The sequence below is a fragment of the Pseudochaenichthys georgianus genome, chromosome 15 (assembly GCF_902827115.2).
Source record: "Pseudochaenichthys georgianus chromosome 15, fPseGeo1.2, whole genome shotgun sequence".
Lineage (NCBI taxonomy): Eukaryota > Metazoa > Chordata > Actinopteri > Perciformes > Channichthyidae > Pseudochaenichthys > Pseudochaenichthys georgianus.
In genome coordinates this window covers 17,784,610-17,809,381 of record NC_047517.1, presented here as the reverse complement: position 1 = coordinate 17,809,381, position 24,772 = coordinate 17,784,610, and the positions used below count along the sequence as shown (strand labels likewise).

At 42.8% G+C, this 24,772-nt stretch overlaps 3 protein-coding genes across 3 annotated transcripts in view; 1 reads left to right on the top strand and 2 right to left on the bottom strand.

Annotated features, from left to right (window-relative positions):
- The window catches only part of slx4ip (SLX4 interacting protein), a 50,428-nt gene extending 37,459 nt beyond the window's left edge, over positions 1 to 12,969 (bottom strand). Inside the window, exons 1-2 of the mRNA XM_034101057.2 lie at positions 12,883 to 12,969; positions 11,490 to 11,547 (exon numbers count right to left, since the gene is read on the bottom strand). Of these exons, the coding sequence (XP_033956948.1) occupies positions 11,490 to 11,516 (27 nt within the window). The 5' untranslated portion in view covers positions 11,517 to 11,547; positions 12,883 to 12,969. The remainder of the gene's footprint in view (positions 1 to 11,489; positions 11,548 to 12,882) is intronic.
- Positions 12,970 to 13,380: 411 nt separating this feature from the next.
- On the top strand, positions 13,381 to 16,945 carry mkks (MKKS centrosomal shuttling protein). The gene is made up of 4 exons (XM_034100999.1): positions 13,381 to 14,419; positions 14,746 to 14,927; positions 15,719 to 15,829; positions 15,920 to 16,945. The coding sequence occupies exons 1-4, from the start codon at positions 13,435 to 13,437 to the stop codon at positions 16,346 to 16,348; spliced, it is 1,707 nt and encodes a 568-aa protein (XP_033956890.1). The 5' UTR covers positions 13,381 to 13,434; the 3' UTR covers positions 16,349 to 16,945.
- Positions 16,946 to 17,335: 390 nt separating this feature from the next.
- memo1 (mediator of cell motility 1) lies at positions 17,336 to 24,546 on the bottom strand. The gene is made up of 9 exons (XM_034100823.1): positions 24,074 to 24,546; positions 22,657 to 22,738; positions 22,511 to 22,579; positions 22,224 to 22,336; positions 21,708 to 21,819; positions 20,530 to 20,672; positions 20,295 to 20,371; positions 19,966 to 20,070; positions 17,336 to 19,607 (listed from the first exon to the last, which is right to left on the bottom strand). The coding sequence occupies exons 1-9, from the start codon at positions 24,132 to 24,134 to the stop codon at positions 19,476 to 19,478; spliced, it is 894 nt and encodes a 297-aa protein (XP_033956714.1). The 5' UTR covers positions 24,135 to 24,546; the 3' UTR covers positions 17,336 to 19,475.
- Between the last annotated feature and the right edge of the window lie 226 nt (positions 24,547 to 24,772).

Sequence of the window (24,772 nt, the reverse complement as noted above, 5' to 3'; positions counted from 1 at the left end):
GCGGGCAGAGAGAGGGCGATCAAGAGAAGAGAGAGGGGGCGATCTAGAGAAGAGAGCGAGCGGCCCCGTCGAGGGAGTTCACCATGCGGGCAATTACATGTAAGAAGAAGGAGAAGAAGAAGTAGTAGAAGAAGAATGAAGCTGGTGTGTTTCCCGCAGCGAGACACTACAATACTAATTGTGGGCTTATCATGTTGATTCGACCACAACAGAAAAAAAAAAAAAACCTCTCGCTCTCTCCAGAGGGGCAGGTCAGCCAAAAAGGGGAAACGGGCAACAATAGCCCGTACCTGTGCACGTCCCTGGCCTTGGGGATGAGGAAATCAACACTGCCACTATGCATGAGTTAGCAGTTTAATATAGTAGTATAATGGCCTTACAATCAATCTTGTGAAACTTAAATATTGACTACGTGTCAGAGAAATTGTAAATTACTTCAATGGAAATGTTGAGGTTTTAGTTCAATGTGTGTGGCATTGGACTGCTTTGAATATAGATGTTTCAAACATGTTGAACCCTGCACGTATGTTAATCCTAATAGGGGCCACAAGATCACATGGCTCAAAAGCTAATGTGAGCTCAAAAGAGCGACACAAGGTTCATTTGATCATTATCATGGAAAGAAGAGAGCCGTGTAGGGAGTGCAGCACTGATGGAGACGCGGCAGGGTGAATCCCCTCAACTGGTTTCTAAACTTCTGATTGAGTCTATGTTTTGGGCAAGAAGCCAGACATCTAGCAAGCGTTAGACTAACTTCCTTTTATCACATTAGAGCAGCAGACAAGACCCAACTGGGAACTGCGACTTTAATGATAAACATTGGTCTGTCCCTCACACAAAAACAGCATGTGATTCCCTGCGTTTCTCAGAAATGTGGGATTTGTTGTCAGGAAAGCAGCAAACTAATGCAATAAGCCTAATAAGAGCAAATGTATTTGGAATCTGACCCGAATTTCCTGCAGAAGTGTCAATATCCGAGTCAAGGCTCCACTTCTGAGGTGCAGCTATCAGAGCCTTTACAAAGGGAGGTTGTGTTGAGTGTGGCAGATAAGACAAAAAAGACGCAGAATCTAATTAAACACATCATGTGGTCTAAATGTGTCCAAAGTGACCAGTGGATCTCTAAGATGAACTCTGCCATGAACTATGACCCCCGCTACGGCCCCTCTTTGGTGGGATCACTGCGAAGGGCCTAATACTTTGTGAGATAATGCAGTAATCTGGACCACAAGAAGCTTGTCTTCCTCGAGAAAGGTTATTTGAAAGAGTGAAATACAGCGGGATTAGCAACTTCAAAAACGGTCTGTCTGCAAATCCCACCATCATTGACTTTCTCTCAAACACCATCTTTAAAGATCAATCAGCAGAACCATGAAGGATTAATGAACCTTACATGTTTGTTTATCAAATTCATGAGCTCTCCTATTGTGTGTCATTTGCTCGGACTCCTTTGAAGCAATACTCTGTGCAACTGTTGGAAAGACAGGTTTGATAAAGGGCCACATTCTAGATGAAGTTAGTCCTTTCATACACACTAAAGTGGGCCAGCACTGCTTTGTTCCCCGTCTTGCTTTTTAGAGATATGAACAGAGGCTGAAGGCTGAATGAGAGGCGGCAAGGTGTGCTACTTAATACCAAATCCTTTATTGTGCCATCTCTAGTGCGCTGTCACACGGTGAATGAATAGGATGGAATCTTCCTGCAGGCTAAGCTCAACTTCTCTATCCTAATTCCCCCCACTGCCAATCTGACAGTCATGAGCTGTGAGGAGAAAAAAGGGAAATCATTGGAGACCCAAGCTGCTCACAGGTCAACATCAGACAATTCCTTCATATGTTCCGTCTGCAAATAAACACTCAAACCCATCGACAGCTCCTTTTGGTTTTTGGAGCTCTGGTCTTTATCACTCTCAGTTCCCAAAACACTCTCTACCTTCCCTTATCTCTCTCCCAGACCCGGCTCTTCGTCCTCCCGTCTGTTCTGCTCCATGTTGGGCACGGGGCCCAAACCCTGCGAGCAGCTTCACCCGCCTCCCCACCTCGCTGCCCTTTGCCATTACTATCGCGCCGTATAAGAAGCAGACCTTCTCGGACTGCACTTAGCTCAGAGGCTAACACTAACCAGCCGCAGATGTTTACATTGGGAGAGAAGGGGCAGCAGATGCGGTCTCACTCAATAAAACTTGCATCTCTCCCTTTGTCTCTCTCTTTTTCTGAAGTTCTCTCCCTCTTTCTGCAAGTCTGCAAAGAACCCGGGGGAGCTCTTTAGATCTGTGGGTGTGACAATCTTGCTCTCCGGCTTTATTTGTCTCATTCCCAGCACTCTCTCTTTGCTGTGAGTCACCTGGGTTTCCCCCTTTTGATATAAATAAGAAAAAGACAGTTCACTTTCCAATTTTTCCAACTGCCAGATACTGAGCGGTGAAGCTTGAGATTTGATTATTTTAAAAGCGAAGGTTATTTACAGATAGTTTCGGGAAGTGTTTTGTCTGCCAAGCTCCCTTTATTCAGGTGAATGTTAGCACACCTGAGTCCTCCTTATTTGAAAATAGAAAGAGACACAACCCAGGAGAGGAATTCCAGCAGCAAGAACAGACAGGAATATCTCCAGGTAACACACGGCAAACAAAACTCAGGAAGACACATCCTTAAGAAATTGATAGACTGAGAGAAATAGCAGGCTGAGAAGTGTTTGGCCTCATTATGAACAATGAATTATGTACAGCAATGTAGGGCAGTGCTGAGATGAAAGGGAGTTTTTTTTTTTAAATCCTTGTCACAGTCTTTTGTGAAAGATTCCCCAAGTTGGAAAGTGTCAAAATGTTTCTGCGATGATTTTGTACAGAGGCAGGATGTGTGGTCTGATTTGAGCTCATCTACAGAGTGACAACACTAAACAGCAAGTAAACCTCTGACATTAAACTGCTCTGTGAAATCTCCGTTTTTGTATTCTTAAAAACACTTTTGTCTCAACCTACTGCATTGGATGGTTAGAAAGTCAGCAGCGCATATTGCTAATAGAAGACAGACTGCAGGGCTCTGCTTCAGTAATGTCCTGGCAGACAGCGAGCGCTTCAGTGGATCAGGGCTTTAGCCTGTAGGCCCTTTTCGGGAGGTCTGAGAAGTGGCAGGTCACTATATCGTCTAAGCCTACTTAAGAAGGAGCATACCACCACCTCCTGCAGTTTCACAGACCAGGGAGAGAGCTGCTTTGAAAACATTATAGGAAAAAGAATCAAAAAACACACCGCTTAACATCCGACTAAACATGGCATGGCGAATCCAAGAACATAACCCATAACTGCTCCAACGATACTTGCTCTCTGTGCAAGCCAGATAACAACGATTTCAATATGAGCAAAAAAAATCTCTGTGCAGTTTTATTTTATTAAAAAACATGGTGGTATGTATATTTGTTCTGCGATAGAGGAGCTTAGGGTAGCATCTTGAATGCTTTTGTTTTAGACTGATCCCTACTTGTTTGTGGTCAGTTGGTTAAGCGTGGTTGAGGCTGTGTGCATTTTCTCAGGCAGAGTAACAAAACAGTATCATTAAGTGCCCAGTGGGAAGGAACCCTCCGTGAACCTCAGGGGGTTTTACTCTCGCACAACCAGCTGAGGGGGGTGGTGGGGCAGCCTGTATGCCGGCATGCATATGAAACAAATAAAGGGAGTGAATGCAATATCTGGTCAACGAGGCACACATGGCATTACGGAGGATGTTAGAGATCAGTGCAAATGTCTGCAGCCCTCATCCAAAACTCTCAATAAATGAAACATCAACAAAAGAGAGACCAGCGGCTTTTCCTGCACTTAACAAAAACATCTGATGTGCATTATTCCTGACAGAGCCTCAGACTGAGGATGAACAGCTTGGCTTTTTAATAGAATGAGGTTCCTCTGCTATGCATGGCTGGTCCATTAACAAAACGCACTGAGGGAGGCAGTCAGTTGAGATTCGCAAAAGGTGACCAGAAACTCTGAATAACGTGTTCTAAACGGATGAATAATAACATCAGAATGTGGAGGTCACACAGTTATACCATGTGTCTGTACTTCCCTCTAGTGGCCAAATAATTGGCTACTGAGAAGATCAAAACTAAGAATAATGGCAACATGCAAGGCGTTGGAAAAAAATAAAGTTAATGTTAGAGAAGCACGCAATTATCCCTGTGTTTCATTTTTCCCCGACTGCACAACAGCTGGATTAAAATAGACCATAATAGCTCACACCACTTTAGAACAAGTGTCTGTAGTTATTTATAGTATAGTAATTCAAATTCTATCTAAAACTGTTGTTTGTGACTGCTGGCAAAACAAGCTGGAAAGCTTTAATCAAATGCACGTTCATTTTTGTTTTTCTTGTGTGCATTTTGTGGAGAAACGTTATCTCACGAGTTATTATGAAACTATGTGATCCATGAAAATATCTTAAATGCTTCTTTGCTTAGAAATAACAGAATTCCAAATATGAAATAAGAAATATACATGTTCCCAAGATACTAAAGAATATGATTCACTTGTGCTTATGTGGCGGAGTGGTCAGGGTAGGTGTTTAAAGTCGGTTGCGGACAACGCCACCTGGGGGAGTTTCGCCCCCAGGAAATTATAAAGACTAGGTCTAATACTGCTAAGGACAATCAGGTTTGTTTTACACCACGGGCAGAGACAGTTTTAAGGGTCAGAATACAGTTTTATTTATAACGTACAAAATATCTAAAAACACCACACACAATACATTTGAATAAAATACCCACTTTAGCACCTCAGCTTAAATAGCCAGTGCGCACAATTGGTGCGTTGGCCCGGTGCCAAGCAGCGGCACAGAGGGAGAAGACCTCCGGTCACATCTACCCTCCACTTTTGCATCGTCGACCCGACGATGGATACGGGAAGGCTAAAGCTAACACCAAGACAAAAAAACAGCGAACTGGGAATTGGATACCGGGTCTGGACAAGCTGCATTGTCCTGGGGACCAGTAGATCGAGGAAGATGGTACACGTTTGAGTGGTGGCCAGCTGTAGGACGGATAGTTCGACGCAAAGCCTGATGGCTAGTACTGGGCTGGTCGGTTGGCGATGCTGAAAGACCTGGCAAGAAGCAACCTGCAGGGTAAGGCATTTCCTGAATAGGCCTGACCGGCAAAGGGGTTGTAACGGAGGGACAAGTTGCACCTGGAGCTACTACAGGTAGAAAAGAGTGATTGTCAGGAACCACAAGCCATAGGTCGCTGTCTGTAGAGGGGTCATCTGTCAAAGCGGTCAAGACAGGTGGAGATGGAGGCCGGGGTGGAGAAGCGTCGGTTTCAGGACGAAACCACAGCCTTCAACATGTCCCGATGGACATTTCGGACTCGTTGTGGGTCGTTCACTGGGGAAACAGTATAGACTGTTCCTTCACCAGATGGCGCCTTCACAACCTGGTGGACCACAGAGCTCCAGAGATCCTGGATGTTATGTCGCCCTCTAACCCCATGGTCCCTCAGGTAAACCACTTGGCCAACTGGGAGATGTGCCTCCCGGACTCACTGGTCATGCCGCTCTTTCCGGCAGCCAGCAGCAGCCAACAACCGCTCACGAGCACCCTCGAAAGCAATTCTGAGTCTGTCTTGGTGTTCGACCACCCAATCCTGTACCCCACCAGGTACCGGCTCCTGCACTCGAGCCAGGAGAAAGTCTACAGGAAGTTGAGGTTCCTGTCCAAACATCAGATAGAACGGTGATTCACCAGTGCTCTGATGAGGCGTAGTGTTGTAACAGAACAGCACCTGAGGCAAACAGGAAGCCCAATCATGTTTGCGAGATGTTGGTAAGGTGCGAAGGAGATTATGGAGGGTTCTATTGAACCGTTCGCATTGCCCGTTACCCGCAGGATGGTATGGGGTAGTACGGGATTTTGCAACACCGTACAGAGAGCAAAGTTGCTGGATCAAAGAATTCTCAAAGCTCCTTCCTTGGTCCGAAAGAAGACGGCTTGGGACGCCAAACTTATAAAACCATTCGTAAATCAGAACTTGGGCCACAGTAGAGGCCCGTTGGTCCCGAGTGGGGACAGCTACTGTGAATTTGCTGAACACGTCAGTCATGACAAGGACGTTCTCAAGCCCGTTCCGAGAGGGTTCCAACAAGGTGAAATCTATTGCCAAGATTTCATTGGGTCGTGAGGCAAGCAAGTGGCCCATAAAGCTATGGGGTACATATCCTGAGTCTTTTGCCACCTGGCAACGTTCACACTCCTGGACCCAGCTCTTGATATCCGAGGACATTCCCGGCCAATAGCATCGTTGTCTGACTAACTCCGTAGTCCTTTCGATTCCTTGGTGGCCATGCTCTTGGTGTAACTGCTTCAATGTTTCCTGCTTGAGAACAGCAGGCAAAATGAGCTGAAGATATTCTTCACCTCCATCAGGACGGAACACTCATCGGAAAAGGACTCCGTCTTTCTCCACAAGGCGGTCCCATTGACGTAAAAGCGCCATGACTGGACGGCGAAGCTGCTGCCTCTCAGCCGAGGTAGGCTGAGCCTTACGTCGCCAAAACACCAATACCTCTTCGAGGAGTGGGTCATCTTCCTGCCAGGCACGAAGATCGGTTGCCGAGTGAGTTGGAAGAACCGAGACCAAAGACTAAGTTGCAGGCACCACGAGACCTGAGGGTGGGTTTTGGTGAAGGTTGGCAGGGAGCAAAGTACCAGGCACGTACTGCCGTGAAAGTGCGTCAGCATTCCCATTGCTGCGACCAGAGCGATATTTGACAACAAAGTCAAAAGACGCAAGCTGGGCCGCCCACCGTTGCGCCCAGTTTGGCAGACTGGATGTAACTCAACGGGTTGTTGTCGGTGTAGACAGTACACTTATGCCCCAGTAGGTACTCTCGAAACTTCTCGGTCATGGCCCACTTGAGCCCAAGTAATTCCAGCTTCATGGAACTATAGTTCGACATGTTGCGCTCAGTGGGCCGAAGACCCCTGCTGGCATAAGCCACCGGTCTCACAACCCTGTCCTTCTCCTGGGAAAGGACAGCCCCAAGGCCACTATGACTGGCATCAATCTCCAAGATGAAGGGGCGTGAAAAGTCTGCATAAGCCAGCAATGGAGCTGAGACCAACTTGGATTTCAAGGACTCAAAACTTCCTCACACTGAGGTGTCCATGCCGCATCCAAGAGTTGATTTGATCTCCTCTTTGACTTGGTGCCTGCCAGCTCTGCCACTAACTGATGCAGAGGTCCTGCCAACTTTGCAAAGCCCTCTACAAAGCGACGGTAATAGCTGGCAAAACCTAAGAAGGAGCGCAGCTCTGAAACATGACGAGGGCATTTCCAATTTGCCACTGCCTCAATCTTCTTAGGGTCTGTGGAGACACCCTGGCTGGAGATCATATGGCCCAAGTATCCAACCTCCTGTTTGAAGAAGACACATTTCTGAAGGTTGGCCTTTAGGCCCTCTTTCTCAAGCCGACCGAGCACTGTTTCTAATCTTTGCAGATGTTGTTCAACAGAGGATGAGAAGACGATGATGTCATCAAGATAGAGCAGTAGTGACTGGCCCTGTTGGTCGCCAAACATCCTTTGCATCAGCCGCTGGAAGGTGCTAGGGGCATTGCATAACCCGAAGGGCATGCTCAAAGAGCCCAAAAGGTGTACAGAAAGCGGTCTTGGCCCGGTCCTGCTCTGCCATAGGAACCTGATTGTTACCACTGGTCAGGTCAAGGGTGGAGAACCAGCAGGCCCCAGAAAGTGCATCCAAGGTTTCCTCAATACGAGGCAAGGGGAAGGCATCTTTCCTGGTCTTGCTGTTAAGGAGGCGGTAGTCAACTCACAAGCGCAGGCTCCCATCCTTTTTCTTCACCAGAACAATTGGTGATGCATAGGGGCTGCAGCTCTCCCTAATGACCTGGGACTCCAAGAGCTGGTTAATGTGGGCCTTCACTGCTTCGTACTCCGATGGAGGGATGCGGCGGTGCCTCTGCCGGACAGGCACATCATCAAGTACGGGGATGTCATGTGAAATGAGAGTTGTACAGCCCAAGACTCCATCATGGGCTGAGAAGACAGATTGGTACCTGAACAACAAAGACTTTACGCCTGTCTTTTCCTGCTCAGTCAGTGAAGACATGTCCAATGTATCTAACCTATTGTGCACTGAGGGGGCAGCTGTCTGAGAGGAAACAGTTGCAAAGGATAACCCCACCTCAGTCACACCTGCGGGAAGGCTGACAACCTGGGCAGCACTCAAGATACCAAGACTAGTACGTGGGTAAAGCAGAACTTCGGTCGTCCCCACATTGACCATTCATCCCCAGGATTCCAGGGACAGGAGACACAGCACCAGGGGGGTTCTTAACGATCAGGATCCCACAACGGGACATCACTTTTGCCCCTTTCACACCAGCGCCTTTTCAGCTCCGGCTCGGAGCTAGAGCCTGAAAAGCGCCGGGTTTTCCAGTTCACACCGGAGCTGCGCCGGCTCTTAGCTCCGGAATCCGCTTCATTTCCAGCTCCAAAAAATTGTCGGTCCAGAGGCAAGAGCTTTGGAGCTAAGAGGTGACGTCGCTTACGTCTCTCTTACGTCGAGGCGTGCAGGAAACTAAACCCACCTCCCATGGGTCGACTGTTATGCCTGCCTACAAGCAGTAGTGCCTATAAACACACTTTATAAAGTCAGGCAACACTAACCAGGCTTCGTGTGATTCTGTTTATTTGTGCCTTACTTTGACCATCCGTTCACTGTTATCGATCATTGTGGAGAGAGGCAGACGTGTTGTTTTGTATTATTGCAGCTATCGGATGCAAGTAGTCAGTTTAGCTTCGGTTGCTATGCTAACATCACCCGTTTTATACCAGAGAAACTTTCATAACAGCGTTGTGATACCAAACAGTGTCAATTCAGACTGACACACATTCACTTAGGCTAAGGGAACTGGGGATATGCATCAGCTGCTTGTGTGAGTCGGACAGTGAATACTTTAGAGCGGCCGCTGCAGTGTGAGCTAACCGGGAGCTAACGGGAGAATAAACTCCCGTGGAAGAGCAGCACTGCAGCGGTCGGTAAATGCTGCACAAACACATTAATAAACAATGAACCACGGCACTCTGGAGAAAAGTATAAGGTTGGAGAAGTCGTTATTCAATTTATTCTGGCTTCGTGTGATTAAAAGCAACACGATCATCGACCCGACGCTGTTGTTGTTGTGAGCTGCCGTAATGGCTGCCGTTGGGGGGCAAATCAGCGATATAAACGGTGACGTCATGACGCAGCAGGGGCAGCTCTGGGGCGCCAGTGGGCGGTGTGCACAGAGCGGGAGCTGAAAAGGGAAACCGGAGCTGAACCAGAAAAGCTCCCGCTCGGAGCTAGAAACTGAAAAGCGCTGGTGTGAAAGCCGCATTTGCCACACAGCTCTACATCAAGTTCCAAGTAGCCAATGTATGGAATGGCTAAGCCATTAGCTGCTCGCAGCTGTAGCCAGTGACAAGGCGATCAAGGCCCCAAGGTGCAAACTTCTCCAAAAAGAAACTCTTAGTGACTGTGGACACCATGGAACCAGTGTCCACCAAGCACGGGACAGTTACACCTTCGATCAAAACATTGATGTTTGGACAAGAGCCAATTAAGTCAGCTGCGGCAATTTCCAGTGAACCTGTAGACTCCCCAACTGAGCTGTGGCTCGGCAGCTCAGTGGGTTTCAGTTTTCCGACCGGTAGGAGGGATGGGCTGAAAGAGAAGCACTGGAGTTAACACCAGCAACAGAATTACTACGATATCGGGGGGGAGCCCGCACACCATCACACTCCCGAGCAAGATGTCCAGGCTGCTGGCACCTTCGGCATATTAAAGGACCACTACTAGAAGTTTGGCCTTGGAAACGAGGCATCTGCAGGGAGGCTACAGTCTGGGTAAGTGTGTTCAGCTGCTCCTGTTGACGTTTCATAAGATCCATCAACTCACTCAACCCTGGCCCAGGTGGATTGACCTGAGGGGGGGGTTGGAAGTGAACCTGGGGGGGTTGGAAGAGACCCTGTACTCCATATTGAAGACCATAAGCTGATGGCAGAGAGGAGCTACGCCCTCTAGTACCCCCTGGAAGACCATCCCTTTCCCACCTAATAGCCTCGCCACGAAGTTCCAACAAGCTGGCGATAGGCTGGTGACGAACAAGCTGTTTAAGCTCCCGGCGGAGAGAACTGTCCAGAACATGCTCAATAAACTGATCCCGAAGGAGGACATCTGCATTGGGCATCCCAAAAGGTGCATGCTGCTCAACCTAAGCCATTAAAGCCATGAGAGCTAAGGAAACTTCTGAAGGGTCTCACCTTCAAGTTGGTGCCGAGAAAAGAAAGCTTGTTGTAAGGTGACATAAGACTGAGCACAACCATAAAGCTCCCTTAAGATGGTGAACACTCGGTCTGAGTCTCCTCGCTCTAGCCTAGGGCGAAACTTGATCTCCTCCTTCGCCTCTCCCTCCAAATGATCAAATATGTAGAGGGCTTGGTCCGCAGCAGAAAGATGGCGGGCACGCACACATGCCTGTACTTCTTCTATCCATTCAGTTCCGACCATGCCTGTCTTGCCATTAAACATGGGACACTTACGGTCCCTTGGAATAATAATAACTCGCTCAGCAGCAGTGACACCTGCAGACGGGTCATGACGACCCGGCACAGAAGAAGAAGCACCACCAGGGTCCATCCGCGAAGCAGCATGCTCCTGACGAAGTCGCTCGTTGTCTGCCTTGAGCTCCATCACTAGCTCGCGGAGCTGCTGCATCTCGTCCTCCATAACAACTGAGGACAGCTACACCAAAGCCACACACAATGGTATGAAGAGAGGGATCCCTATATTACACACTGCTGTTTTTGCTCTACAATTACATATATGGGAAAAGACACTTACTGCTGAAACTAAACATCAAAAAGGTAAGAAAACTAAACAAAAACTTGTCTCTGCCCCTTTAAGGTGGTGATCCTGCCGACAACGCCAGAATGTGGCGGAGTGGTGAGGGTAGGTGTTTAAAGTCGGTTGCGGACAACGCCACCTGGGGGAGTTTCGCCCCCAGGAAATTATAAAGACTAGGTCTAATACTGCTAAGGACAATCAGGTTAGTTTTACACCACGGGCAGAGACAGTTTTAAGGGTCAGAATACAGTTTTATTTATAACATACAAAATATCTAAAAACACCACACACAATACATTTGAATAAAATACCCACTTTGGCACCTCAGCTTAAATAGCCGGTGCGCACAATTCGTGCGCTGGCCCGGTGCCAAGCAGCGGCACAGAGGGAGAAGACCTCCAGTCACACTTAGAAAATAAAAATAAAAACTTCTCAACTTGAAAGTTATACAGAACTTCAAACTCAAACAAATAAATGTTAAGTCAAACACAGCAGGCTCAAAAAACAAATGTAAAGCATTGCATTTTATACAGTATATTACTTAAAGACAACACTACAGCACAAGCGATTGTATGCTGAATATATTTGTTTCATTTACCTTAATAACAAACTTGAGGGGAGCCATTGCAGTGAACACAGCAGCCAGCTTGTTAAACCTGAAACAAGTGTATAAAGCCATACATTACACATAGTAGCCTAAAAACAACACAACATACAATACTGGTAGGCTGGTTTTAGTACATTCCTCAATAGAACATAATTGTAACTGCATTATCATAGACAGACACTCATGGTATGTTGGTGCTCCACAGTTAACCTACCTTACTTACTTACACTGAAAAAACTCTGTTGACTTTAATTAAATGTAAATGATGTCCACAGATTTCACAGAACTGAATTAAGTTAGTTGAATGCAATATTATTAAGTTTAAATTAAAAAAATATGAATATTATTGCTGTCAACTTAACTATTACAGTTCTGTGAAATCTGTTAACACAATACATTTAATCAAAGTCAATGTTTCAGTTGTTTCCGTGTATAATTCATGTTTTGCAAAGATAATTTGTAGGTTTGTTATAATAGTAACTACAGCATAAGGGTTCTCTAAAACACAATACACTGCCATGTTTCTAACAGTAACCTAAACAGGTTGCTTATTTGAATTAATGTAAGCTTTTATTTAAAGTGTCCTTATTTGTTGGATAATAAGGACACATATCATAATGTACATATAATCACATTAAACATAACAATCAACATAATCATTTTGTATTAAATAATGCATCCCATATATCCTGATATTTGAAGCTTGTTAAATAAATAAAAAAGGCACATATTTCCTTTTTTTATTTAACAAATTATCTCAGACGTGTTCATATCTTTCCTGTCTTGTTATTTAACATATTGATCATCATGTATGCGCATTATCCAGCCATCAGTTCAAACCAGTCAGTTGTGAATAATATTTCCAGCAGCAGTGATAGCCGGATTCTGCTTTAGATAGTTCTAGTGTTAAGGATAATCTCCCAGTAGACAACATTGGGGACATGCTGGTGAGGATCTTTAAAACAATTCACCAAATATTAAAAAAAATCTCTTTCCAGAAAAGAAAAATCCAAAATATTAGCAATTATTAGCTAACACTGCTGGTTTACATTTTTTACCTTCATTTTTATAATATGATTTATATACTTTAGAATACAAAGTTTCGTCCAAATTATCTGAAATACAGCTAAAGCACTTAGAATGATTGGAAGTTATAGGGTTAGTTAGTGGAAACGTAACGTAAAGATCGATAGAGTTAATTCACTCCGTACGGTCGCACAGCTGGAATACAAGAACAATCATTATTTACCAATGCTAGTATTAACAAAGTGTCAAGTTAATGCAAAGTGTCAAGTTAATGCAAAGACAACGATGGAATCAAACACATTTCCTTGGTAATACATTCTGTAAGTTAATCAAAATTAGGAAAAGATCATTTTCATACCGCCACCAATTTTGAATGTTTGTCAAACGATTATGACGTCACACCATCGTTTGTAGTCCAACTACTGCAAAACCAGTAGGACTTGGAGCTTGACTTTTGGTTAAGAATACACCGTGAAATGTAAGTAAGGTAGCAAGGGAACTATCTTTTCTCTTTTATAAAGTAAGTTAGTGTAAATGTATAAAGTTAAGGTTTATGTTTCCAAACTGTCGGGAGAATGCGACTAGGACCCTTTTAGGACCCCACGCTCTGTGCGCTACAATGGTAACAAGTTGCGTATTGAGAGAGCCTGTATAAAACTTTTGGTTTTAGATTATCAAACTTGTGTCTGAATAGTATTTTCTTTCACATATTATAGTCCCTTTATCATCTAATACACGTTTTATATTGCTTTATTGTGCTATATAAAGGGTGTATTCCCAAATGTGTCTAGTTTAGGGCAGGCAATACAAATAGCTTCACTATACCGAAGCAAATGTGATTCTGTAATATGAAGTTGTCGAGGATGTTCATAATGTTAGCCTGCTCTGATTGAGAATTTGCAGCTAGGTCATGTCTCGACTCTCCAAGAAATCTCCATCTCTGTGTACGGATCTACCTCTGGACAACGCGGATATTTGTAAAAAGCTTGATTTGCTGAGGCAGCTCCTGAGATCTTGTTTTGGGCCGACAGGTAGACTAAAACAAGTCCACAACAACATCGGGGGGCACGTAGTGACCACCTCAACTTCCTCAGTTCTCCTTCCAGCCATTTCCTCCTCACAGCCTTTCATCAATCTGATAAAAACCTCCATTCTCAACCACGTTTCTCGTTTCAGTGACTGTGGTTTGTTCGCTGCTATTCTTTGTTTGTCTCTTATTGAGCAGGCAAAGCAGTCTGGTCTCAGAGGAAATGTGGCCATCAGAGTGAACAAGCACTTGCTGGGTCTGTGCACCAGTTACCTGCAAGGAGAAGACTGTGGTTGTAAAGTGAAGCTCGACTTCTGCAGCAGCCAGAGCTTGATCACATTGGCCCGCAGTGTTATCTCCAGCAAACCAACATGTGTGCTAACAGAGCCAGAGACCCTTCACATCAGCAGGTTGGCTGTACAGGCTTTTTTGCTGACTGTTCCCTGCAGCAGCCCAGGTATAGTCAGTCTTGGCAAAATAGTGACTGTGTCTGTTGAAGGCCATGGTGTGCTCAACTCAACAGTGTTTCCAGGTGTATTGCTGGACATGCCGGATGTCTTTACTATAGATAAAGTAGAGAACCTGCCTTCAGATGCACTGCGCATGGTGTTGTTCAGTGCTTCCCTTGCTGGGGACCTTTCTGAACTGGGAGATGGGATAATCGAGCTGCATCCAGGTGTAGACACTGACTCACAGATACTGGATCAGCTCCTGGAGCTCGGCAAACAGGTGGTTAAAGATGAGGTAAAGCTTTGTGTGTGCCAGAAGGTCATTCACCCAGTTCTGCAGCAATACCTGAGGGGTCATGGTATCATAGTGATAGAAAGACTGGGAATCACTCTCATGGAGCCCCTTACTCAGCTCACAGGTAGGTGCCATACTTTATTTGAAAGAAATATCATTTTTAGAGCTGAAACTATTTGTAGAAAAACACATTTATAGTCATAATATATCTTCAATAGATGGATTCTTTAATTAAGCACTTGAACAAGTAGATTTTATATGCGTGTTTGAAAATATTGTATCTAAATTTGAAACTTCTTAAATGCTACTTAATGTTATGAGATTCCTGCATTCCTTCGGGTGTGATATTGTGGATGAACATATGTAAAGTGTACTGTCCGGTATATATTCTCCTGTTACTTTGGAGCGTTTGAGAGGTCCTCTTCACATTTTGTCCACTTTAACCAACAGGGGCTCAACCCGTGGCCACATTGCACACCACCATCCCAGCCAAGGCCTACGGGAGGGTGAGGGATCTAAGGATCAGGACATTTGGATCCAAGACAATGCTGCATTTATATCCTCCTGGAGAGTGTGCGATCTGCACAATGATCCTCTGCCACAGGAACGAGACCATGCTCAGTGAGCTGAAGGTAAGATGCAGTGAGGAGGAGGATGGATTGTAGAGAGAGAGAACTGTTCAGTCATTAACGCACAAGAAGAGCAAACCAACTGTCTGTTATATTACTCCTAACATCAGATGGATCTCACGCCCACTAAGACTTGCAATCTCCTCTCGATATTATTCCGTAAATCAAAGATATGATTTAACCAATACAGCCCCATAAAGCCCATTGATGTGGAGTGTTTTCCTACCACAGCCAGGGGGAACGATTGAATTCTTCCACAGCACTATTGTGAAAAGCATCCATCAGCTGAGCATAGATTATTTTTATAGGGTCATTTCAAAACAAATAATAATTGCATTTACGACATTGGCTTGGAATAATAATATGGTAATAACAATACAATTTGTCTGTATAGCACTTATTAAAACCATCATTACAAAGTGTTTTACAGCGACCACATAAAACACAACAATAAAATGCAAAATACTGTCGTAAAATACTAAAAGAAACAGGGAAATGTTGTTAATTATTTAATGTTGTTAATTATTTTGTATTGTGATGCTTTGGCAACATTGTTTAATTTAACTTTCATGCCAATAAAGCCCCTTTGAATTGAATTGAATTGAAAGGAAGAACAAACCAACGGATGATAACACAAACAGCGTTACTCAATAATTCAGAATAGAACATCAACCTGAAAATGGTAAGAAAGCGTTTCAATAAAAATAGGTATTTGAAAGAAAATATGTAAGCAATAATATGTAAGCAAGTTTAACCAATGAACTGATGTGTTAATTTCCATTCGTCTGTCAAAGGTGGTGTGCCAGAAAACGGAGCATGTGTTGAGGCTCACCCTCAGAGAACCATCTGCTTTACTTGGGGGTGGGTGTACAGAGACCCACTTAGCTGCTTACATCAGACACAAGGTAAGAACCAAACTTGTATTCAATCTAATTAAAAATTGTCACTGTGTTCTGATTCAAACATGTCTTAATAATGACATATTTTCATCTCAGAGCATGAATGAAATCCCAGAGACAGTATCTGCGCTAGGCTGCTCACAGGCGGAGTGTCTCCTCGGCGTGGAGGGATTCTGTCGCTCTCTGGAGGCGGTTGCCGCGGCGCTGGAGCACGATGGTAGGAGTTCTTTAATGGATCTCACTCATGCCCACCACTGGTCTCACCCTGCAGATGTTCTGACAGAACACATGGGGGATAGCTTGGGCTCCTGTGGCTGTGGACTTGTGGAAAGTAGCCCAATTCAGAAGTGGACTTATTTAAACTCTAAATACCCACAGTTCTCACCTGCACCTCTGTCTGAAGACGCTTCTGTGCAGCCACATGTGCTTGACTCCTTCACGGCTAAACTCAATGCATTGCAAGTTGCTGTCGAAACTGCTAATCTTGCACTGGATGTGCGATATCTAATTCAGGATGTGAACTAGCAGAACAAGTATATTATCCATTTCTGATGATCATGATGAGGAATGAATGGTGTTTTATATTTAAATATATACATTGTGACACTAGATGTAAGCATTGCCTTGAGTGGAAATCTGATTGAAACCAGGCATCAGTTAGTGGAAATGTGTTGCATCGTCTGTGGACTTTTTATCCTACTTGTCAGCAATATCAATAATAAACACTGATGTGTACTATTAATGTTAAACGAAAACCGTAATGATTCTGGATTTCCGTAAGAACGCAGCCCCACACGTCCCCATCACGCTGTGTGACTCTTCAGTCGGTCTTATTGTTGCATCATCGGAAGAAGTACAAACTGCCAAAGTAATTGATGGTGAACTAAAACACTGCCATCAAGTCCATTCTCATCTATTTCAATATAGTGTGTCAGTGTTATTGTATTTCCTTTTTTGTTTATTTATATTTCCTGTTTACATTTCTTCTCCTTTTTAAAAAGGTTCTATATTTGCTCCCATCTTAAAAATGTCTTCCTCTTACTGTTTATTTATGGACCATTATACCAAAGCAAATGACTTGTATTTGAAAGATACTTGGCAATAAAACTGATCCTGGTTAGTTTAAGCTGACACATACATTTGCCTTATTTCTATACATAGCATATGATATGCAATACTATCTGGTACTATTTTTTTTTTAGATGGAGGTACAATGTGTTCATTTTACTATTCCCTCAACCATCTGGCTCTCTCTGGTGGTGACTTTTCTAACTGTCTCCAAACTAAATGGACACACGAAACATAGTGAATATCTACATGAGAAGTAGTATATGTAGCACAGCACTGTAAATGTACTATCATCCAACGTTAAAAACTGCAGTTTACACGCAAACTAACCCTCAACACTTTATCTGCTGTAATTCATTGCGACTTTGGATAGATTATAACAAATAAAATGCATGGAAAGGTTAGTACTGTAAATACATGAAGAACAAGACACCAGAGCAGACGTGCTTTTCAGTACTTTTTACTTGTTTTGTAACATGAATCCAAGGCCTTATCTGAAGAGCCTTTTGGGATGCTTTGTCAGTGGAACCTGAGATCAAAAAACTCCATGTAGGGAGTAGTATATTTTAGGTTGGTGACGTGTAAGATCCCATTCTCTAAGCAAGAAAAACCATTATACACAAAACCATTCCTAAAAGACAAACACATATCCATAAACAGAAAATAAACAGTGTTGAGGTTCAGCCTTTTGTCTCTACGGGAATGAGGTGAGTTGGAGAACAGAAACACCACTCCCTGCTGGAGAATAAAGATAACAGCTGGTGCCATTTTTAGACCAACAGATGAGGGGGGGGGGGCAGGTAACACACACTCCTGTGTGCCAGGCGGGTTACCTGGAGATATTCTTGGGCACGAGGCAGGGGTACATGTAGAAGAACAAAAAACTCAAAGTACACCCACTTCAATAAGACTAAAAGTGAGAATACACTTTATATGTTTACAACAGTGATAAAAGGCACAATAGCACAGTGTGTCATGCTTTACTAGTTTCCCTTAAATTAGCAACAGAAGTTAAGTGAGTCTGAGCATTTAATCTTTCAGTCTGTGCCCACTTGGTTGAACAAGACATTGTAGCTTAATGCGTCAGAGATAATCAAATATCCATATCATATGGTCATTAAAGCCTATACTGCCACTATGGATCATGAGGTGTTAGCATTCAGAATATGTATGCCGTTTGTTAATCTATGAAAAATATTTGAGCATTTTATATTTATATATTTTTTTTGTGTTAATAATTGTTATCATTTTTTAATCTAGGAGCAATGTGTGTCTCTTTCTAGGTTATGTTCAACCTTGTAGCAAAGTATGCTAATGCTATGCGCTAATCTTGAAACTGGGCCACCCATTGCTCGTCATAGCCAACCTTGTCTATGTGATGCTGGAAACAAACATAAATAAGGATGGCTTATATATTCTCAATAACGTTTGGCATTCTTAGATCAAAACATATTAACAAAGAGTTGTAAATACCAAATGAACCGATCTTTTACATTTTCAAACTATTCTAGCAGATCATCGAGTCCTTAACCACTTTGGTCGGGGTAAAGCATACTGTGCTGCTCTCACAGAATGGCATGTGTAACAAAGGACATTTTCTAGATACCTAGCTAAAAAATAAAACTAACGCTTGAGTCTTCTGACAGTTCAATAACAACAGAGATTCAAGGTGGCAGTGTAAACAAAGAGTAGAGGTGTCAGTGTTGGAGTGATTTACACGATATCCAGCTTAGATTACATTTCTGTAGCACAACTGGAGTCTGGCCCCTGAAAAACATATCTATAATGCTACAGGTATAGAATTGGAATCTGGAAGCAGTGTTGCACACAATAATTTATTGGGCAAGCCATATACGAGCCTAAGTAACAACACTGCTTTTGTTCAAATCTACACACTACTCGAGTAAATACGTTCACGTCTAATTAAAATATAAAAGGTAGGGAGAAATAAAAGGAATAAAATATGAGTAAACAAAAAAATAATAAAAGAGTAATAAATGTTTTTGGTTTGTACAGTAGGGAGTTAGCAACATTTGGTGGGTGCAGCCCTTTGTTAGCAACTACAACATATGTTAAGGATTGGTAGTAATTACCAATGAAACTGTTTTAAGTGCCGTGTGTCTTGTAGCAGTCAGTCAAAACACCCATTTCTTTTTTATCTGGCAGAATTGCAATATGCTCCGTTAAGATGTGCCGTTTTATTTTGATTCCTTTCTGGAGGCAAATTACATATGCACAGATCGAGAGGCAAAATGTAAAGATTGCATTATTACAACTCACTTCGAAACCCAAGTAAGATTTCCCCTTCCCAACGCTAACTCTGAGCCAAAATATTACGCTCTCTCCCATTTCCTCCAACCAATTAGGCCTACATAATCTCAAAACTGCACTTCAAGGAGATAGGCGGAGGAGAGGGAGAGACAGAGAAAGAAGACTGTTTTGGCTTCGAGTGTCTCGGTCCTTCCTGTAAAGGGGTGGGCGTAACTGGGGTAGGGGTGAGAGGGAGGGTATCTGGGTCAGATTATGGCGATAGATAGTAAGGGGCAGGGCGACAACGCTGTGGTGGCCCCTGCAAAAGTCGACCTCAATGAGCGATGAGGGCCCCGGCAGCGTAACTCACGGAGCTGTCCTGCCAGTTCCTGCACTCGCTGGATTGGGCGTAGTTCAGGAAAGAGAAGTTCATTTCCGAGCCAGACTTCCTCAGCTCAGCAACAGCCTGCAAAACAGCAACATTAGCATGTCAGGCAATAAGGATACAATGCGTCATTCTCTTGATAAGCAATCATTTAGTTATTTAACAGTTCTCCAGGGCCAAATGACTGATAACTAAAGCACTGCCCCAAATATGTATTGTCCAATCCTTTCAAGATTTGATTTCTCCACGTTGAAACGATGTGTCTACAGTAAGAATATACTCTTCATATTAAGAGGTCGGAGTCTTAAAAGCAAGTATTTCATGTTTTCACAGTTGTAATTTATGTAAGCAAGTAGCAGTCAATTGAACCCCCATCCAAATGCCTACATAATGTTAAATAGTGATACACCTGTTAAGGCTCTTCTTCTGTGGTACTTACATTTAGAAGCACTCCAATCGGGTGCCGCCCACAGATGGTGTTCCGGTACTTCTTCAAGTAGTTGGTGAAAGACATTGGATCCAGCGTTTCTATAATGCCCATCCCCTTCACAAGCACAGAAGAAAGGTCATCTTTTGATTTGTTTTGTTGTTAATGAATCATGTATACAATACTGTATCATTTTTGTTCTGTGTGTTCAAGAAAACACACTTCATGATCGAGAGAAAACAAAACAGAAGTCTATGCCCATGTACCTTCTGACCTTCTGTGTAATGACTTTTTTTAATTTGTAATCATCACATTGGAATTGAATATGGCTTAGTGGTTACCATTCTATCAAGATGCTCAATGGACCTGTGGATCTCTCCTTGAGATTCATCATAGTATGTGTACCGGAACCGTTGACCTAAAAAAACAAATATAGTATCAGGAGAGACATGTCACAGCTATGACATTTAGGCAGAATTATCTTCAGATGACAAACCATACTCCTTTAAATGCAGAATAATATATGATAATATAAAATGAATGTATATTTCAGTGCTTAAATTTGTCGGCACCTACCCCAGTGACAGAAGTCGGATGAGATAATGAAAAGGTTGGAAGGGTCTGCCAGGTACTTGCTGAGCAGTTTCCCATATTCCTGCTCCTTGGATTCGCTCAGGGCTCCCACGAGCACAGGCACGATGCTAAACTCATCTTTGTGGCTGCAACATCACAATATTGAATTAAAAACTTGTCAACAATATCTGCACCTCACTGTCAAAGATCTCTCCCATGGCCATGGGTGGAAATCAAATCTGCATTAATACAGGTTTATTTTTCATCCATTATTGAGACTAATGAGAAAATGCTAATCTTTTTTCTTTCATAACACCCGATCCCTGCTTTAGTAAACCAAGAAAATGCCTCTGACTCCTGCCAGCCCTGACAGAAGGCTGTATCAATTATGCACATCACACTTTCCAGGTGTCCCTGAACCAATGTGATTCTGAATGCCAGTACGTTTTGAATGACAATGAAAGAATGAACAGAACTACAGATTCATGCCAATGGCCTCAGTATTTCGACTGATCCAGGTGACACAAACATGACAAAATATGCTGCAATGCGCGAGCAAAGACAAGAAAGGAGACTGCAGGCAAGTTGGACGTAATTATGCAAGACTTAAAATCTGGCTTTGCAAATATGACAGCTAATTAGGGCAATGTTTAGGCACAAAAAAACAATTACAGAGTCACGCAAGGAGGGTGATATTCTGGGGGAAAAAACTATAAATGTACCACTTCTTTTTGTAATTCTGCAAGGGGAAAAAAACACCAAGTCTAGTAGAAAAAAAGAAATATTCTCTTAAGTTATAAAGGGAAAACAATTGAGTTAATTTCCAAAAGTTGGATCCATCTCATCATTCTACAGATTCAGACGGTATATAGGGATGGCATAAGCCCACATAAGTGAAGAGGTGTAACAGTATGGAACATTATGGACAAAATCATTTTATCCAAATCAATGTTGTTTTTTTCAAAATGGGCCTAATTCACAGTCATGTATTTTCAAAGCCTCCGTAATTATTCCTACCTACAATGGCCCAAATTACACCTTAGTATAGCAAATGATTTAGGAGGAAGTAAATGCATTCAAATCATTTGTTAGAGCTCAAGAATATACCCAATGTGTTTTGTTGAGAAACACTGAATGTAAAAAAACGTGGTTTCAATGAATGCCACTCCTATGTGCATTACCTCTCCATGGCTTTAGCAGTGTAAGGCAAGTGCATTTCAATACTGTGCTCATCTTCATCTGTCTGCAGACTCATCCGCTCAAACAACCCAGTTTTCCAGAGGTCAGCATAAACTGTAAAACAGAGGTGAGTTTCACTTTAATTTGTGCATGTTATAACGACCATGTCTACTGATCAAGTCATTGTTTTGAGCCGCACACAAAATTACCGTAGGTATAAGAGTCTAGCTTAAAAAAAAACCTGATTATTGAAACCCTTTATCTTAATAGTGAGGGAACTGCCTGGATGATCCAAAAAAAATGTTCACCTCCAAAGGTCTGCACTTTGCTTAGGTCAGCTCGACTACATTCTACACTTGACAAACCTGAACTGTGTCTATTCTTCCTACTACATGACCTCATAAATACCTTCCTATATAATGAACCTGTTAGCATGTGTTAACATTTGAGGTTGAGCAACAAACACGCACACAAAAAGCAGTCACAGTTACAAATTCATGAGTGAAAACGTTGAATACCCTTCTGGTCGATTCTCAGGTCATAGAGAGGTGTTCTATAGATCTCTGCCGGTGACAGGGCACAGCGGGAGAGGGGCACATGGTGTGAAGGTCCCAGGATGAACACCCTACGACTGAAGGGCAACAGGATTTTATCTCACTCACTCTATTCACATAAGGCACACCACCAGCACCATATTTTCTTCTATCTAAACTCAAATCTGTTCACTCTTCTGAGGGAAATGTAAGATAAGACAAAGCCTTTTTTAAATGCAAGGAGAAAAAGAGATGAAAACCGAATGACTTACGTAACAGAGGGATCAACCTGCTTGTAGGCATATGCTGCACAAGCACCACAGTAGGTATACCCTGCATGCCTGCAAAGAAAAGCATGTACAATTCAAAGAAGACATCAAAAATTTATTTTGACATATTTTATTCAATGTTTGCTTACGGTGCTATGATGGCTCTAGCAGGTCTGGTGGAGGACTCTGCTTTAGACAGCCATCCTTCTAGTTGTGCATTCAACTGGGATCCTGAAAAGGTAGAAATTCAAAAATAATTGTATTTCAGACCAATAACTACATTTAAGGGACAGCATCAAAAACTGGCAAAGATTTTATTGACAGAGTACAGATGAAGGGATAGCTCCCTGGGAAATTAAGGTAATATGTCACAGTAATAATCCCTGATGGATAAAAGTGTTGCTAAAGTGGTTGGTGTGATATTTAAAAAATAAGAATAAAAAATAAGAATAAAATAAAAAATAAAAATAAATAATAATAAATAAATAAAAATAAGAATAAAATAAGTTATTTTATTGTTGGTGGAAAAATGTAGAACATTGCAATCATACACTGGACCCTTAAGGAAATTGTAGTCAAAAAGCATAAGTTAATGTGTTCTTGCACAGTTAAACAACAAAAATAAACTTGTCAACACTCTCTACTGGAAAACACTACCATTTTTAGTCTATATAAGGTTTCATGTTATTACAACATCAATCAGTCATAGCTAACTAACGTAACTAAATCTGTAGGGAAAAACTACTATCATTGTTTTGTATAAAACGAAAAAAGATAGTTGTAATGTGGGAAGATAATGTTATCTATGTTTTCAGATGTATTGTATGGAAATATTATTGTTCATTTGTAACAGAAACATATTTATGAAACATCTGTCGAATACTGTTATTACAAACAATGCAGTACCGCAAGCTTAAAAGGGATAAACAGGCAGGCTTTCGACGTCAAATACCTATAAACAAGCAGATAGCTAGTGAAATGGGGGAAGGGGTGCAACATGAACCTTCAATGTTCTGCCCTGCCAAGTCCTTTGTTTCACAGCAGCGAACATTTTGCTCCCAAATTCAGAGTAAGAGACCAGACCGCAATACCAGAAACTCAAGTTAAATTGTAGCTATTTCGGGGAATCTCTTACTATAACCAGATATGGCAGCTAGGCCAGGAAGTTCTGCACAATTAGCCAAGTTAGCTTTTGTTATGTAGAGAATATTTAATTTATTGTCAAAATGCTGAACAGCTGATGTGTCTGATTATTTTTGGAAGATTTCCATCGACCATCAGAGGAGGAGAACCAACCGTGCACTAAACGGGATAACAGAGAAGGGGCAGTCAATAGCAGCTAATGTTAGCTACTCGACTTTTCATCAGATGGATTAGCGTTACATTTATTACATTCACAGTCATTGTCTGCTGTGACAAGCGTTTCATTAGACAGTGTTTGATCTTAAGATAATGAAGGCAATGCAAAATAGAGCCGACAAAGCCAATAAACCATACTACCATGAAAAAAAAACAGCCAGCTAGCACACAGCCTGCTAACACGGACGGTGCTTTATTGACAGTTACCCGATGCAGAGTACCAGCTCCCGGCGTGACTTGCTTCTCTGCACACCACTCGGTTCGACATCTTGGTTCCCAAGCTGCCTATCTTGGTTTGCTTAACTTTAGTCAGTTGAAAAAAAGGTGAAATTGCAAAAGCCGATGTCTACTAACCAAGAGGAAAAACAATGCCAGCTAGCAGACTTGCTTGTAAAGACAAAGGGCAGTTCGACTGGAAAGACAGCTAGTTGGCTAACAAGCTCAGTTTCCGTCAGCTGGCCGTGGTGTTGTTACCGGTTGATAAATTTGCCGGAGAGAGCAGCTAACGTCACCTTTTAGACAGTCTATCGTTATTATTATGCAAACCGAAAAGGCACGAAATACAAAACCCGTATATTGTGCAAATATTGTACAGCCAGAAAAGCAGTGACAGAAAAAGCGGCTGTCACAGACGGAATCAGAGGATTCCTTGTTTGTCTGTGTGGAGCCAGGTGAGGGGCGTCGCTGAAACCGTTATGGGAGTGACGTCAGAATATGTTGATTGGTTAATATAGTATGCAACAGACAGTGATTGGTGAAAAAACAAACAGGCGTAGCCGTTACTAAGATGGATGTTTGGTAACGAAATTGCACTGCCCGTACAGTGAGCGGGTCCAGTGGTATTGTACCCGTTCACCTCACAGGCATTGAAGCATTTATCATGTGCGGAATGCTTTGTTTTTGATG